The following is a 16,986-nucleotide window of genomic DNA, read 5'->3' as shown; positions in this document are numbered from 1 at the left end:
TCAAGAGAGCAAGAATGACCACAGCCTGTGATTGAAATATTCCATATCTATTTTTTGGATGCTACGGCAACTGTCGAATGAAATCAAGATTAGGGTATGAATTTCTTAGAGAATTAACTTGAATACTATGGTCCTTCAAATTTGATCTAGCATAGTGCAGCACGATCTTGGCAGCATATCACCCTTTTTCCCAGGTATCTGTGCACCAACTCACCGCTCTTTCTTCTGCCTTTCCCCTGTCACGAGTCCATCACCAATACTATAATTCATTCTCTCTCTCTCTCTCTCTCTCTACTTCTAAAACACACTTCAAAAATTAGATCACCACTCAATTTCCCCCCCCAGAAAATATAATGAAATTAAGTAGTAGTTATAAATAGGCCTATGCTTTCATGTAAGCAGATTTTGCTCTCTCTCTCTCTCTCTCTCCCCACACTTTTAAAACACATTTGAAAAAAATATCACTCGACCTCTCGAAGTAAATATAATTAATTAAGTATCTCTATAGTTAGGTCTATGCTTGCACTCTCTCTCTCTCTCTCTTCCAAATTTCTTTCTCCATCACCACATCTCTCTCTCTCTCTCTTCCAAGTTTCTTTCCCAATCACCACATCTCTCTCTCTCTCTCTCCACTTTTGAAACATTTGAAAAATTATCATCACTCAATCTCTCAAAATAAATATAATGAATTAAGTATTGCTATCGATAGGCTTATGGTTGCACGCGCTCTCTCTCTCGTCATAATATTTCATTCTTTACTGTATTGTTGCTCAAGATTTCCACAAGTACTGCCCAAATTTTAAAACATTTTCTCTTATTTTTTAAGATCCGTCTTCAATTACGCATGAATTTTACATCAGTTTAGTGTCAAATATTACATATAAGTAAGTTTCACAGTAGGTTTTAAAAAGGATGATCGATATTCTACTCTGAACTGACTTTACCAAACCAACATTAACGAACAATACAGAGCCTGTTACTACATTCTACAGAATCTTTATGGTGTAAAGTTAATGGAAATCTTAATAACCACCAAATGCTATGATTTTGAAGCACTGCCTCCTTTCTAGAGTTGCCAGGTGTGGCATTATTGAGCAACATGTGTCCGAAGATTAAAGAAAACTGTATCTTGACTATTCTTGTCGACTGTACATGTGTATATACACATATGCTCACAGAAACACTAAATTTTTCCATTCTGGATGGGAAACAAATATACGGTAAAATTGTTTGCAAACAATGTTTCTTAGTGTGGACAGGCCTTAAGAAACCAAGAAAAGTGAAGATATCAAGTAATGCAGCTAGGGATTGATAGGCTATTGGTAAATACCTTTAACAGTACTGCAGAATGCATAATTAGGCACATAGCATGCTCACAGGAACAGTTTTTCATGTTTTGAAGTAGGAGGCTACAATGAAACAATTTATAGTAATATAAAAAAATCTTTTGTAAAGTTAATTCACAACCTTTCAAAGTGCACTCAAACCCATTACTGAGCAGCTTTCTTAAGTGTGGAATATCTTTGCTCTGCTCCTCGCAGTCGTGCTTCCAACTCCTCAATTCTGCAAAAGGAAATATTTTAATATATAATTATGTAAGTCATCTACAACAATATTGAAACCAATAAATGATAAATTGTTTTTGTTCCTACACAATATAAAAACCCTCGGTCCTGTACAATAGGAATTGTTTACGGCAAAGCATGGCTGTTAAAAACTCTTGAACAAATAGTTAGGCAATAACTACCATTCAGCAGATGAAGAGACCCGCCTGCCCGAATGTAAACATTCCACTTTGGTTTTGAGCGACATGCGATGCAGACATGTTTTCGTGAGCTCTTGACTGATTGTCATTAAACTCGATTTCCCCAGTGGGATCTTTTCTTTTATTATCTTTTTTTTTATATACTATTGAATATACTACTGTGTTTGATATTTACTAATATACAAACCCAGAATTTGTGACAGCCTTGCAGGCCACCTTTCCCCCAGCATATGACCATCTTAACATGGTGAGGGAGCTCTCAAACCTCTTAGATTTTTTTTTTCTCCTGGGGTTGAACCCAAGAGTCCCATGTAACATTGTATATTTTAGATTAATATTTGTGGATTTGTCTACTTTTGTCAAAATTTTCTAAATCTGATAAATAGTGAGAACTGTGGTACATCTATCATCTGTGATGCTGGACCATAGATTGTGCAGGGAAAATCATAGAACGTCATGATATTCCCTTAACTGTAGCAAACCTCATTAGTCTCATAAGGTTATGTATCAAAGATAGTAAATTTTCTTTTAACGGGAAATTTTTTGTAAAAAACTTTGGCATGGCTATGGGTAATCCCTTATCTCCTGTCCATAGCAATATTTACATGGAATTTTTTTAGACAAAACTCTTACCAAGAATTTTGCCCCAAAAAGTTATATGGTTTAGGTATGTGGATGATATTTTCTGTATGTTCACGAAAATCTCCAGGAATTCCTTAATAATCTCAATAATTTAGTCCCTTTATAAAATTTACTGTAGAGGAAGAAAGAAATTGTAATTTAAATTTTCTTGATGTAACTGTCCATAGAAATGATAGAAATTTCACCTTTTCAGTCTTTCGGAAAACAACTAACATTGCCTCTTTTGTTCATTACTACTCCAATCACCATCAAAATATTAAATTCTCTGTTTTTTCTGGGATGTTCCTAAGGGCTTTCCGTGTCTGTAGCCTGCAGTTTATTGACACTGAGATTAAAACTATTTATGATATTGCATTGAAACGGTAAATACCCAAGGACTTTTGTAGATGAGGCATGGAAAAGAGCTAGAAAAATATTTTATTTAACAATTGACAAACATGAATTTAGTAAGCATAACATTCTAAAATTACCCAATGATGAAAGGTTTTTAGATAATCCTAGAATTTTACAGCTTTTTAACATAAATGTTGTTTTCAGTAATATTAATGTCAAGAGTTTAGTATAAAAAATTCTCCTAAAGACCTTCCAGGCTGCGTATATGAAATTCCTTGCAAAAAGTGTGATAAAGTCTATTACGGACAAACCAGTAAATCTCTTTCACAACGTCTCAAACAGCACCAATATTATGTGAGAACTAGGCAAATATCGAATGCATTATTCGTGCATATGAGAGATTTAGATCATCCTATTAACTGGAGTCAAGCAAGGGCGGTTGAGTGTGATCGCTAAGGAATACGGCCGAAATCCGTCGACAATAGGCACCATCCTTAAGCAGGAGGAGGCCATCAAAGCAGCTACACCTTTCAAGGGCGTGACTATTTTGTTCAAGAACAGGAGCCATGTGCATGATGAGATGGAGAGGCGGCTTCTTGTAAGGATTAAAGATAAAGAAATCGCTGGCGATACAATAACCGAGATGGCAATCTGCCACAAGGCCAGCGCTATTTTCGGTGATCTGATCGCCCAGGGCGAAGACGACAGAGGAGAAGGGACATCGACGGCAACCCCAGACTTCAAGGCTTCTTGGGGGTGGTTTGATAAATTCCGTAAACGGACTGGCATCCATTCGGTGGTGCGGCATAGGGAGGCTGCCAGCTCGGACACAAAAGAGGCCGAAGCCTTTATTAAGACGTTTGACGAGATGACGATCAAGGAAGGCTACAGTTCTCAGCAAGTCTTCAATTGTGACGAGACTGGCCTTTTTTGGAAAAAAAGCCTCGTCGGACATACATCGGGGAGGAAGAGAAGAAGCTACCTGGGCATAAGCCTATGAAAGACAGGCTTATGCTCGCACTTTGTTCCAACACCAGTGGGGATTGTAAGGTCAAGCCCGTACTTGTGTATCATTCGGAGACTCCTTGAGCCTTCAAGGCCCACAAAGTGCTAAAGGAGAAGCTTCCAGTGATGTGGAGGGCTAATGCGAAAGCCTGGGTAACAAGACTCTTGTTCACCGAGTGGGTAAATCTGTGTTTCGGCCCAACAGTGAAGAAATTCTTGGAAGAGAAGCGCCTCCCTCTGAAATGTCTGCTGTTGTTGCACAATGCCCCTGCTCACCCTCCTGGCCTCGAGGAAGATGTCATAGTGGAGTATTCTTTTATCAAGGTTCTTTATCTTCTGCCTAACACCACCCCTCTCCTCCAGCCCATGGACCAGCAAGTGATATTAAACTTCAAGAAGCTGTATACGAAACATCTTTTCAACTCCAATAGTAGTACCATTGGCAAAATAAGAGTCCCCCAACCTCCTAAATGGCTGGTAGTAAAAGCCAAGGAGGAGAATTTCAACTATTATAAGTTTAGTAGGTACCTTCAGCAAAAAGTAGGTAGCATAATGAGTGGTGATATTACTAGATTTGGTAAGAGCTCTGTGCTGATTCATGCAAAATCTAAAACTCAGCACAGATGCTTATAATGATGAAAGTTGAAAACAATGATATGATAGAGAAAATTAGTCCTCACCTAAATTTTAGCTATGGAAGAGGTGTTGTTTTTGATAAAGACTCGTACGAGTTTACCGAAGCAGAAATTTTAGATATGTGTCCACCAACTGTATGGAAAGTGAAAAAGGTCCCAAATGGCAATATGATGATTTTTTACTTTTGAAGACAGTAGTGTACCATCTCATATAGTAATAGAAAATCAAAGAGTGCGAGTTAGACCTTTTCATCCAAAAGCATTACAGTGTTTTAATTGTTTTAAATTTGGACATCCATCAAAAGCTTGTAAAAATAATAAGATGCGTGATAATTGCTCTGCCCTAGAACATGGCCCATGCTCAGATACACCTAAATGTATTAATTGTCAGCTAGACCACAAATCAGTTGATAAAATATGTGAAGAATTTAAACTTGAAACAGCAGCAGTTAATAAAGCACATACAGAACACATCAGTATTGGACACGCAAAACAACTAATGGGAAGAGCCAAGATTTATTCTAAAGCTCTTACTACCACAAGAGCTCCACTTCAGTCTGTTACTCCTTCCTCATCCTCAATGAAGGATGCCTCTGCCCCTGTGGTCCAACATTCCACCACTAGACTCCACTCCAATCTGCTGATCCTTCCTCATCCTCAGTGAAGGATGCTTCGACTCCTTTTGCCTGACATACTGGGCCAAGTGCTCAGCCTAGTAAGGTTAGAGCACAAACGACCAAGACAGATATTGAAAACCTTACATGTAATAAACAGGATATCTCCCTCAAACCTCCCTCTACTCGTCCTTTTGTATTATCTCAGGTGAAATCTCTGCCTGATTAATGGGATTAGAGGAAAAAAAACAACGAGTGAAGGCAGGATCTCTTACCAGGATTGCGTGAACGGTAGAGGATTTGAGTTATTTTGATTTTGTTGTGGAGTACATTCCAGGTAAGAGGAATGTTGTTGCAGACATGGTGTCTAGACTACCTAGGTAAGGGAAGGAAGATAACTTAAAAGACATAAGACTAGAGTATCTGCCGAGAGGATTGGTGGTAGCACGTGAGAGTAGAAGAGGTGGTGACTTGATGTTTGAAAGTGTGTGGTATGGATTGAAAGATTTGGTGGATGAAGGTTTAAAGGTGCAGGTGCCTGGAAGTGTGAATGAACTGAAGGCTGAGGTAATTGAGGAAGTTAGCAAGAGACTTGGATGTTTGGGAATGTCAAATGTTGAGTGGCATCGGAAGAGTCTGAGAGCAATGCTGTGTCCTGGAGTGGGCCCATTTCAGGAGGTTTTGGTGGTAGTAACCAAGAAGTATAAGGTGATTGTGTCTGCACATCTTGGGGGTGAGAAACCTATTGTGTATCAGCATGAAGGAGTGAAAGAGAGTGAGCATGAATGAGTTGCATTTGCAGTGTTTAAGTGGGGTACACTATAACTGGGTTATAAAGAAAAAGTTATGAAAGGAAATATGAAAAGGAGGAAAATATTGAAGATAGAACATGAGTTGTTGAAAGTGGAAGATAATAGTAAGGATGTAAGTGAAGGATGTTTGGTTGGCAGAAGGGATAAGTGTCAGTGTGCACACCAGGGAGGAAATGCAATGACTGTGGGAGTTGATGTCACTGGAGGGCAGTACTGTGGTTTGGTTGACACAGGAACCCAAATATCTTTGGTGAATACATGTGTGATTAGAGACGTTGAGAGAGTGAGTTGGAACATTAAAAGAAGTGAGTAGGTGACAGGTATAGCAGGAAAGTCAGTTGGATGGGAAGATGTGAGAGATTGAGGTAGAAGTGTACTTTGTGGTACTGAGAGATGAGGAAATGCCATGTTGTTTCCTGTTGTGGCGGGATCACAAGCTAAAAAACAAGCAGGCAAGACCCCCCACATAAATTTAACCAATCTGGCTGCCAAACTCACCCTCAGCCACACTTTTCTCTTTACGCTACAGAATACATGCAGGACAATTGACTTACCTACACTCAGAACAAAAAGTGCAAACATGTACTTACCCCAACTCCACATACTCAGGGCTATGCTGTGCTGTCCGCTGGACAAGGTCGCTGAGACACCAACAACCGCCGCAAACCAACACACAACCAACAACAAAGAACTATAACCGCACAACTCAACCACCAAGAACCACAACCACACAACACAACAAGCAACCAAGAACTTCAACCCCACAACTAAACAACACAACAAACAAACAAGGAATAAAACCACAACTCAATAACACGACAAGCAACCAAGAACTACAACTCCACAACTCGACAACACAACAAACAAACAAGGCTACAACCACAACAACAACAACCAAGGACTACAGCCACAACACAACAAACAAACAAGGACTACAACCACAACAAACAACACCAAGAAACCACAAAAGCTCCCCACCAACAACAACAACTCACAACTCAACAGAAACTCACATGCTCAACAACCTCCCAACACACAAGCACAACCACCTTCAAACACAGCACAAATAACTCCCTGAAAACAACACAACTGACCAACAATAGTACTGCCAAGACTGCTGCCCAAAATGCCTGACTTTCATGATTTCTCATTACAGACTCTCCTCAAAACTCTGATCACTACAACTAACTCCACCGCACCAGCAGACAACCCAGAACTCACCAACAGCCAATTCAATTGCTAACCATCCATCCACCAATTACGCTCTCTCTCTCTCTCTCTCTCTCAAGGATGTTGTTAAATGGAACTCCCATAACTCCTCCATATTTCCTTCCCTGTTACCTTTGACAATATCTCCTTACACTCACATCATCCACACTAAATTAACTTTCGCATCACCCAAGGATGCTCGGAAGCAAGCCCCCTGGATCTCGTTCGAGGCCCTTCATACACTCTCATTCGCATCGCCATTTGCTTCTTCCAAAGCACTTTCTTCCTGACTTATATTATCTCCCTCGCTACTGTCCTCCAAAATCCCATTCATTATATCATCTACCCCTTCTAAGTCTTGTCCTAGCATCTCTTGTAACTCTGCCACCAAATCATTCACCTCATTTACACTCCTGCCAAACTCCCGAAGAGATTCATTCATACTGCCAACCATCTCACTAAACCCTGACTTTTCAAACCCACACACACTACAAGTATCATTCCTTCCCTCAAAGTCATCCGTATTACACGCCTTATCCACATTTTTACCCCAACACTAACCCCTCTATCATGCAGTTCATGTTTCTCTCTTTCATTTCCCTTCCTTACCTTCTTCCGCTTTCTTCCATACTCAAACAAGACTAACTGCCGATCTCCCAAACCCATTTGCTCACTGATGTTCGGCTCACATTTATTCACTTTCAACCACTCACTCATCACAATCTCCTGAACATACTGTCGCATACTAGAGGACCCACCCAACTGAATCCCCTTAATACCTAGTTTCCCGAATTCCCAGCCTGACTCACCCTCTTTTGCCTACACACACTCGCTACATGACCTTCCATTCCACATTCAACACATTTCACACGCATAATGCCTGTTCTTCCTGCAATTGCTGCAAGCTACGTTCATATGGGTACCCCGACATCCACTAGCTATGTGCTCTACTTGTCCACACCTGTAACATTTAATATCCCTATCTTTCTTATACTCGCTCACTAAATGCCCAGTTTGCCCACACCCGAAGCATTTGCCTAATGACACCGACATTCATTCTTCTTGTGTCCTGGGTTACCACTTCTGTAATACTGCTGCTCTCGCTCACAACTAACTGACCCTATTCTTCCGCACTCACACTCCTGTCTCTTTTAGGGCTAACTAAACTCATATTACTTGCTCTAACACTCCCATCAACCACTCGCTCTGCTATTCGCCTCGGCCCTTCTAAAACTGCCTCCCTGTAGCTCTTAAACTCTGGTATAGCCTAAGCTACTTCAGTCCTAACGCTAACACTCTACTCTCTTTCATACACCTATCTAACTCATAATCCTCTACTATTTCTAAAATGTCATTCCACGTTAACCTTTCATTCGTCCATCGCATTTTCTCCTTACGTTTCAGATTTATAAACTCATACACACTCTCAGGCACAGTTGCCAACAACTTCCTCACTAACTCTTTACACTCATTTATCCTTTGTCCCCAAATTTTTTCCTGGCTAATGTTTCTAACTTACAGACATACATTGACAATGACTCACCCACATTCTCCTATATCTAATGCTACTCCTTATCCTCTTTGCCTGTTCCACAATCCTGGCTTTCACACACTCATACGGCACATTCCCTACACTCCTATACATCCTTAACAAAACTCCCGTCAAGAAGTTACCTAACTCTCTTGCCCAGACTCTCGTTATTCCCATACGTAGCCACACAATACTTCTCACATTCCTTAAAAAAGTTCCCTATGTCCCTACTACCATATTCCTCGTATTGTGCACATCGAGGTACCTCTCTCATATACACAGCCTTTACTTCCTGCTCACTATTATTCTCACTTTCGCTACTTCTATTCTGATCCCTCTTAACCTCGTCTGAATACAACGAATCAACTTCCATACTAACATCCATGCTCTTGATTACGATCTTCTTACCCTTCTTTCTACCTACCTGTTTCCACTCACCACTATCTAAATCACTCTCAGCCCTTTCCCCAATGTATTCAGTCCTAGTCTCATCCTATCCATCACCCTTACTAACCTTCTTTCCCTTAGTCGTCTTCTTTTCCACACAATACTTCTCATGTTCCTTAAAAAAGTTCCCTATGTCCCTACTACCATAGTCCTCTCCTTCTCCTGTGAATCCCTTCATCATCTCCTGCACTGCCTTCATCATTACTCCGAATTTTTCATCCATTTTCTCAACCATTCTCTCTTCCCCTCCTTTCACCTCTTCTTTCATTTCCACTTTTGCACTCCTTAGCATTCCTCTCATTTCCTCTAGCGCGCTCTTCAGCTCCTCACATTCTACCCTTAACCTCTCATTCTCCACTTCCAATCTTTCCTTAGCTTCCTCGCCAACTGCAACTCCTCCTTCAGCCTCTCCATCTCCTTCAACCCTTCCATCCTCACTTTCTCCACCAATCACAAAACTCACTACCCCAATCGTCCTGCAGCTGCCGCACCTGCAGTCCCTGTTCAGGCGCCAAAAATTTAATGTGGCGGGATCACAAGCTAAAAAACAAGCGAGCAAGACACCCCCACATAAATTTAACCAATCTGGTTGCCAAACTCATCCTCAGCCACACTTTCCTCTTTACACTACAGAATACACGCAGGACAATTAATTGACTTACCTACACCCAGAACAAAAAACGCAAACACTTCTACTCACCCCAACTCCAGATACTCAGGGCTATGCTGGGCTGTCCACTGGACGAGGTCACTTAGACACCAACAACTGCTGCGTGCAACCAAGGACCACAACCCCACAACTCAGCAACACAACAAACAAACAAGGACTACAACCACAACTCAACAACACAACAAACAAACAAGGACTACAACCACAACTCAACAACACAACAAACAAACAAGGCCTACAACCACAACAACAACAACAAATTACAGCCACAACAACACAACAAACAAGGACTACAACCACAACAACACATCAAACCAACAACCCCACACCCAACCACTCACACCAACACCAAGAAACCACAATAGCTCCCCAACAACAACCCTCAACTACAACAACTCACAACTCAACAGAAACTTACAAGCTCAACAACTTCCCATCACACAAGCACAACAACCTTCAAACACACAGCACAAATAACTCCCTGAAAACAACACAATTGACCAATAATAGGCCAAGACTATTGCCCAAAACGTCTGACTTTCATGATTTCTCAATACAGACTCTCCTTAGAACTCTGATCACTACAACTAACTCCAACTGCACCAGCAGACAACCCAGAACTCACCAACAGCCAATTCAATCGCTAACCATCCATATACCAATTACGCCCTCTCTCTTCTCTCTCACTCTCTCAAGGACGTTGTCAAATGGAACTCCCATAACTCCTCCATACTGTTTGGGATGGATTTTTTGAGGAAAAATGGATTGATGGTGGATGTTGGGAAAGGACTTCTGTTGAAAGATGAGTTGTAGTAGGGAGAATTCAAAGTGAGGTAGTAAGCATGGCCAGGTTTGTGGGAGTGATTAGTAGCAGTCTGAGTGAGGAGGAGAATATAGTGGAGTTGGATGAGAGTGTGAATGAATTTGCTAACAATGGAGGACACTGAGGAGATGCAGCAGAATTGTTTTGGGGTGAGTGAGTTGAGCAGGTGTATTAGAGGGAGTACCTGGGAAAAGATGCCTCAGTTTGCTGAGAGGTTTGTGTTGTGTGAAGGCGTGGTGTATTTTTCAAGAGAGAAGACAGGAGAGTTGATGTATGTTCAAGTGTTTGCAATGAGCAGAGCAGTGGGGATGTGCATGTTAGTTCATGAGAAATATGGACATATGGGGAAGTTTAAGTTGATTGAGTGTATGAAAGAGCATCTGTTTTCCCCATATTTAAGGAAAATTTTACAGATGTGGCAGTTACGTGTGAAGAATGTCAGAAGGGAAAGAATCTGAGAGTTTATGCTAGCCCAGCTGTTTTGAAGTTGAGTACAAAAGAACCATTTTGAGTTGGTGGCAATTGATTGTGTAGCTTTATCAGTAACCGTATGAGGAAATGTAGGAGCGGTTGTTATGGTATATCATAAGGAAATGTAGGAGCGGTTGTTATGGTATATCATAAGAGTAAGTTTGTAAGTTGTGCAGCTGTGAAGAATAAGACTAGTGAGAATGTTGCAAGAGTAGTCAGTATAGTCTTATTGCCTGTATGTGTGAGGAAGCCAGTAAGAATGTTGAGTGATAATGGGCTGGAGTTTTAGAGCGAATGTTGGGAGATTAGGGTATCGAGCATGTACTATTAACAACTCCATGCATGACAAGCGCAAATGGATTGACGGAGCGAACCATAAGGACTCTTGAGTGAGATGTTATGAATGTTGACCGACAGAGAGAATGCATGAGATTTGTTGTTAGGAAGAGTGGTAGCTATGTATAATGGGTCAGTACATAAAAGCACAGGTTTACCTCCAAGTGAGTATGTGATGAATTATGAGAGGTATGTGAGAGTGAGGTTGGATTTGAATGAGGATGAGTGGGATGTGTGGAGACAGGCAAATGAAAGGTTTGAGAATTTTAGAGTAGATGATAAGGTGTTGAAGGAAGTGGTTGAGAAAGGAAGATTGACAGTGAGTAAGATGCGTGAGAAGTATGAAGGTCCGCATGCAGTGAAAACAGTTTGGTTCAATGGATTGAGTTATGTGCTAGAAGAAGAAGGAAATGTAAGGGTAATACAAACACGTCGTAATTAGGTGAGAAGGTAGAGAGTGTTATCGTGGCTTGTGACCCTGCCACATACGCCCATGTAATGAATGGAACGAAGGGTGATGAAATGAAACTGTAAGTTCTTTAAAATTCCATGTAACTGTAAGTTCTTTAAAATTCCATGTATTGACAGATACAGCAATGTGAAGGGGGAAGGAAGTTCCATGCTTCACGCTTCAGTGACCACAGGACAGGAACTGATTAATGCATCATATCTATAGGAGGAAATAATAGAAGTTGCCGCATATAATAGCAATGTTGCCACGATGCGTAATTAAACTAGTGGTCTTACAATAAGTAGAGTATAAATGGTAAAAGGATAAATGCAAGGTAAATGATAATGTAAATAATGCAAAGTAAATGATAAGGTAAACATAATTCTCAAATTAATAATATGCATGTATGCATGTAATTGTATATGCATCACAATTTGTTGTAGGTGGAAAGGGAGACCCTCATCAGACAGGAGGATGACATCCACAACTTTCACACCTTGTAAGGCCGTATCACCATGGAGGCAGTATGCATATCACCATGGAGGCAGTATGCATCACTTGTCGCCAAAAATCCCATTGAGCCATGACAGTGCTGGAATCTCCCGTACGGAGTTATAAACGTTGTTAGGTAGCGGTCCTCTTCTGCCAGCAGCCATACAGAGCATCTGCTGTAGTGAAGTACTTTGCATTAGGAGAGATGTTGTGGACAGCATCATGGGGCATGGGCAATGGGTGTGTAGGGCAGGTGACCTGAGAACTTGGGTACCATGACCATGGAGGGTGGCACCATTCGGAAGGTTCATCACCTGCTGGTGTGATTCTTTGTTTCACTAAGGAGTCAAGTTCTTCTTTCACTTGACACCTAAGGGTGAACAGAATGGACATGGGACAGGGAACAGTACAGCTCCGGGTTTCAGGTGAATCCTCATTGGGAGACCTGTCATTTTCTTTAGTGGTCAAGTCTGCAGATCAGTCTTGGACATGAGAATGTTGCTGAAATGGCAGAGAAAATAGTCCTTGGCAGCTGCAGGTGACGTCATAGCGGAGGTAGGAAACTGGGCACATCTGTTGACATGCATAACCTTGAGAATGGGCTTCAGGAAGTCTGGTGACACTATGGCAAGGGCTTGGCAATGTCCACGGGAGAGAAGGGCAGTCTGGATACCCTAATGCACGTGTATGGTTACTAAGCACGACTTGTTGCCAAAGTGAAGTGTCGCTAGGAAGCATCCCACAGCTGGTGTCATGGGGGATCCATCTGGTGTCACAACACCTGTCATGGGTGGAGGTGAAAGTCTTGTCCTGGGTATGCAGAGTGCATCCAAGTGTGTGGTGCCAATCACTGTGATGTCTGCTGCTGTACTGCAGATTAGCTGGAGATGTGATGAGATGTCGCCAAATGACAGGGAGACAGTGACTGGTGTGGGGAACTTGTTATTTGAGTTGGCACCCACGAGACAGCATCTGGTGCTTGGCTTAGGTGGTAGGGGGCGATTTCCACTTGGCTTGAAGGTGAGGCTGCATCCAGTCTGCATCGTCTTGGTAGAACTGCACATCTCGAGATGTCCCTTTTTATGGCAGGTATTGCACTTAGCTTCCTTAGCAGGGCAATTCTGAGAGCGGGGCCAATGACCTATGTGTCCGCAGTTATTGCAGGTTGCACTTTTTGCTGGGCATTGTCTGGAGTCGTTAGAGCGTTGGTCGGGACATCAATGAGAAGCCCTCTTCTGTAGGCGCTGGTTCCTCTTGTATGAAGATACTGCGCTGACCTGGCTAGGCTAAGAGAGGATGCAATGGCTGACGCAGTCGCACTTGTAGATTCGTAGGAGTGGCAGCATGTCACAAACTCTGCAAGGGTAGATGAGGGTTGGAGGGGGATAAAGTGTTGTATTAACTCTTTGTCCCTTATGCCTATCAAAATTACCATCTGCAATTGCCGGGGTTGCCAGTGTACAAGTCCACTTCATCAGCGAGATGCTTAAGGCGTGCATAGTAGTCTGCAAACGATTCTCCCATGGCCTGTTTGCAGGACAACAATTCCCTACTTTGTAATGCTTCATTTCTGAGGCTGTGACAGTGCCTCTGCAGTGTATCCAACACCTCTGTAAGAGAGAGTGATGTGTCGGGAGAGATGCCTAGTGTATGCGCAAGCAGGCATTGCATGTCCAGGGAGATGCAATTCCTGAGGTGTATCAACTGGGAGCTTGATGTAATCTATCAAGTCCAACTGAGGCTGCGTAGTCCTCGAAATGGAGCCTCCATTGACAAAATGATTGATATGTTGCATCTTGCTGCAAAAGGGTGGAGGGTGACCCGTAGGCTTGCTAGTAACTGTAGGTGTATATGCACTGCAATGCTAGGGGTTGGGGGAACAGGTGTGACAGGGGGTGTGGATGTGGTATGAGGTTGCTGGGGTTGCGATGCCGCAATCTGTCCCAATAGCAATGTGAAAAGGTCCATAAATTGTTGGTTGTCTTCCTGTCGTGATTGCTCCATTTGTTGTCTGAAGGTCTGCTTCTCTTGTCTCTGTATTTCTTGCTCTAGCAAGCTGGAATTCTGAAGAAAAAGTATAAGATGTAGAATATCATTATCCAGCCTTCTGGCCTATTGGGAGTCAGAGGAGGTGGGAGGTTGGAACTGGGACTGTCATCAGCTGCAGTGGGGTGTGTTTGTCTGTCATCTCCCATTGGATCCTCTGTCTGATCTATCCACTCATTGAGCTGCTCCTCTTGCTGAGCCAAGTTGAGTCGAGTATTGTAAGAGAGCTTATACAGTGTGTAGAGTGCTAAGAAAATATCCAATTCACTGTATGTAAGTGAAGGAGTGTGCCAGGAGTGATTGAAAATAAAAATTTCATTACAGTGGGCTTGTGAAGTAAAGAGTTTAGGCAGCGAGTGAGACAAGTGAGTGAGTGTATGCGTGCGTATGTGTGTTGCCTTGGTGGTGGTAGGACAGTCTGGGTCCCTGGGCAGGTAGGTTGGTGTACCACTCCGCATATGGACTGATGGAGGACCCCCATTTTCCAGTCATGAATACAAGCAATTAGCTGACTGCTGGGGTGTTCTCCACAGCATCAATTCTCCACATTACCCTCAATCCAATGGATATGCTGAGGCTGCAGTAAAACTCGTCAAAACACCTCATCATCAAGACTGCTTAATCCAGGAACATAGATTGCAAAGCCTTTGACAGAGGACTGCTGGAACTTCGGAACACCTCGACCCCTGCTGATGCTCCCTGCACAGATTCTCTATGCCACCCTCTATGCACCGGTGTTCCACCACACCCCCGGTCATTCATGGATGAGTGGAACATCATTTCATTCTGGTTACATGAGACAAACAGGCTTACTTCTCACTTGCTAGTTCTGTCACTGAGTCTGTGCAGGCTAGAGCACAGGACATCAGAGGTATAAGCTCCTTGCTGGCATTTAATTTGATTTTATTTATATAGATTTTTAGCATTATGCCAAGCACTGGGGCAACTAAGGCCATTCAGCACTGAAACTGAAATTGACAGTAAAAAGTTTGAAAGGTGTTACAGGAGGAAAACCTTCCAGGTCCACTATGAAACAATTTTTAGGAGAGGGTGGACAGTAAGACAGAAGAAAGGTAATATGAACGGAGGTACAGTAAAAGAAATGACAGTATAGTTGCAGCTAGGAGTCGAAGGGGGACGCTACAAAGAACCTTAAGTAACGCCTACATTACACTGATGGTGCTACCCCACTACAGGGTCTCTAGTATTTAAGAAAAACTTGTCTGTTCACAGAATTTTGAGCGCTGGTTCTTGGCTATGTCAGTCCATGTTCACTTCCTTTTACCTTAAGGACGTTGCCCACAGGTCTTTAGACACTTTTTCCCTGGGTCTGATGGTGGCTGCCCAACAAGTTTTGTAATTCACCCAGTGCCCCTGGCGGGACAGTTTGCATCTTACCTAAAACGATTGTGGGGAAGAGAGAATGAGTGAATGGGATGGCCTCTTCTATTTTTTTTCCTTTCTTCTTCCTAGGGGTGGGTCGAAGAGTAGACACATCCTATGCTGGAACTGGTCTGATACAGGTGAATAGGGGTGGTCACACTGGTGGTGGTTTTTGTATTGTGACTATACAATACATAAATCTGCTATTCAGTAGCAAGGGCTACTCTCTCTAGCAAGGGGAGTGAGGAGTGGTGACAAACCTCTGTGGCTTGCATGGTTTGCTGCTTAAACAGGCAGAGTTTTCTTTTGTTCTTGGAATGCAATGAATCTGGCATATACGTACCATTGTGTTTCAACCCTGATGGCAGAGTTTACAGATATCTGATTGTCTATTCTCTCACAGGCTTGGGGCCCTTTCTTTAGAACTCATTCTTCTAGGAAGGGTGGTCAGGTGGGTTAACTCCCAGCCAGTTTAGATGCTTGTACCTCCCTCCAAGTATAAGTCTATCCTATTGTTAAGACTGAGGGTTTGTTCCGCATATGAACAAATGGCAAATTTTAAATCGATTTGTATTTTTCATAGCTAACAAACCTGAGGTCTTAACGTTTACTACCAACCTCTAGCCATCCCTCTCTTTTCCTGGGTTTGGAAAAAAGACTATTGTGTCATGAGGTTCTATGCCTGGTCGGTGACCAGCTTCCACCTCATATACGCATGAGTTACCAGATGCCACAGATTCTTTGCTTTACAATCTTTGATTGTTTTTAACTGGTTTCCAGCTGGCACAAGATTATCCTATTGTTAAGACCTCGGATTGTCAGCTAGGAAAGATACAAATTCATTAAAAATTTGTCAGTTTGCCTTATAATATAAACAGCTAAAATATGGTGGGTTCAAAACAAATATAACAGGATGACTCATGACTCACCTAATATTGTATTGCGAAGCAATATCCTTTGTAACAGCTAATTCTGTTTTTGTTTCATGGACAGATTGAAGAGCATTCTTATACTTAAGCAGGCTGTCTTGCAGTCTCTGTGAAACCTCTGTAATCCTTTCCTCATAATCCCTTTTCTGGGTTTCTACCTGAGACTGTAATCTAATTGTAAGAGAAATATACATTAATCTAAAAATTGCCATATTGTTAAGTATATACTACTAGTACTACATATGTATTAAGAGAAATATATATTAATCTAAAAGTTGCCATATTGTTAAGTATATACTACTAGTACTACATATGTATTAAGAAAAATAGCCATTAGTCTAAAAGTCACCATAATGTTACGCATACAACTAATGTAAAATAAAATTTCCATA

At 41.9% G+C, this 16,986-nt stretch overlaps 1 protein-coding gene across 5 annotated transcripts in view; it reads right to left on the bottom strand.

Annotated features, from left to right (window-relative positions):
• Positions 1-1,423: 1,423 nt before the first annotated feature.
• LOC135206259 (myosin-11-like) overlaps positions 1,424-16,986 on the bottom strand; it is a 1,008,036-nt gene continuing 992,473 nt past the window's right edge. For all 5 annotated transcript variants that reach the window (XM_064237668.1, XM_064237666.1, XM_064237664.1 and 2 more), the window contains 2 exons: positions 16,595-16,765; positions 1,424-1,563 (listed from right to left, as the gene is read on the bottom strand). In XM_064237668.1, coding sequence (XP_064093738.1) covers positions 1,491-1,563; positions 16,595-16,765 — 244 coding nt within the window. In that variant the 3' untranslated portion in view covers positions 1,424-1,490. The remainder of the gene's footprint in view (positions 1,564-16,594; positions 16,766-16,986) is intronic.

This window comes from Macrobrachium nipponense, chromosome 29, assembly GCF_015104395.2.
Source record: "Macrobrachium nipponense isolate FS-2020 chromosome 29, ASM1510439v2, whole genome shotgun sequence".
Taxonomy (NCBI): domain Eukaryota; kingdom Metazoa; phylum Arthropoda; class Malacostraca; order Decapoda; family Palaemonidae; genus Macrobrachium; species Macrobrachium nipponense.
Note: the sequence above shows the minus strand (reverse complement) of the source record. Positions and strands in the feature narration are given on the sequence as shown.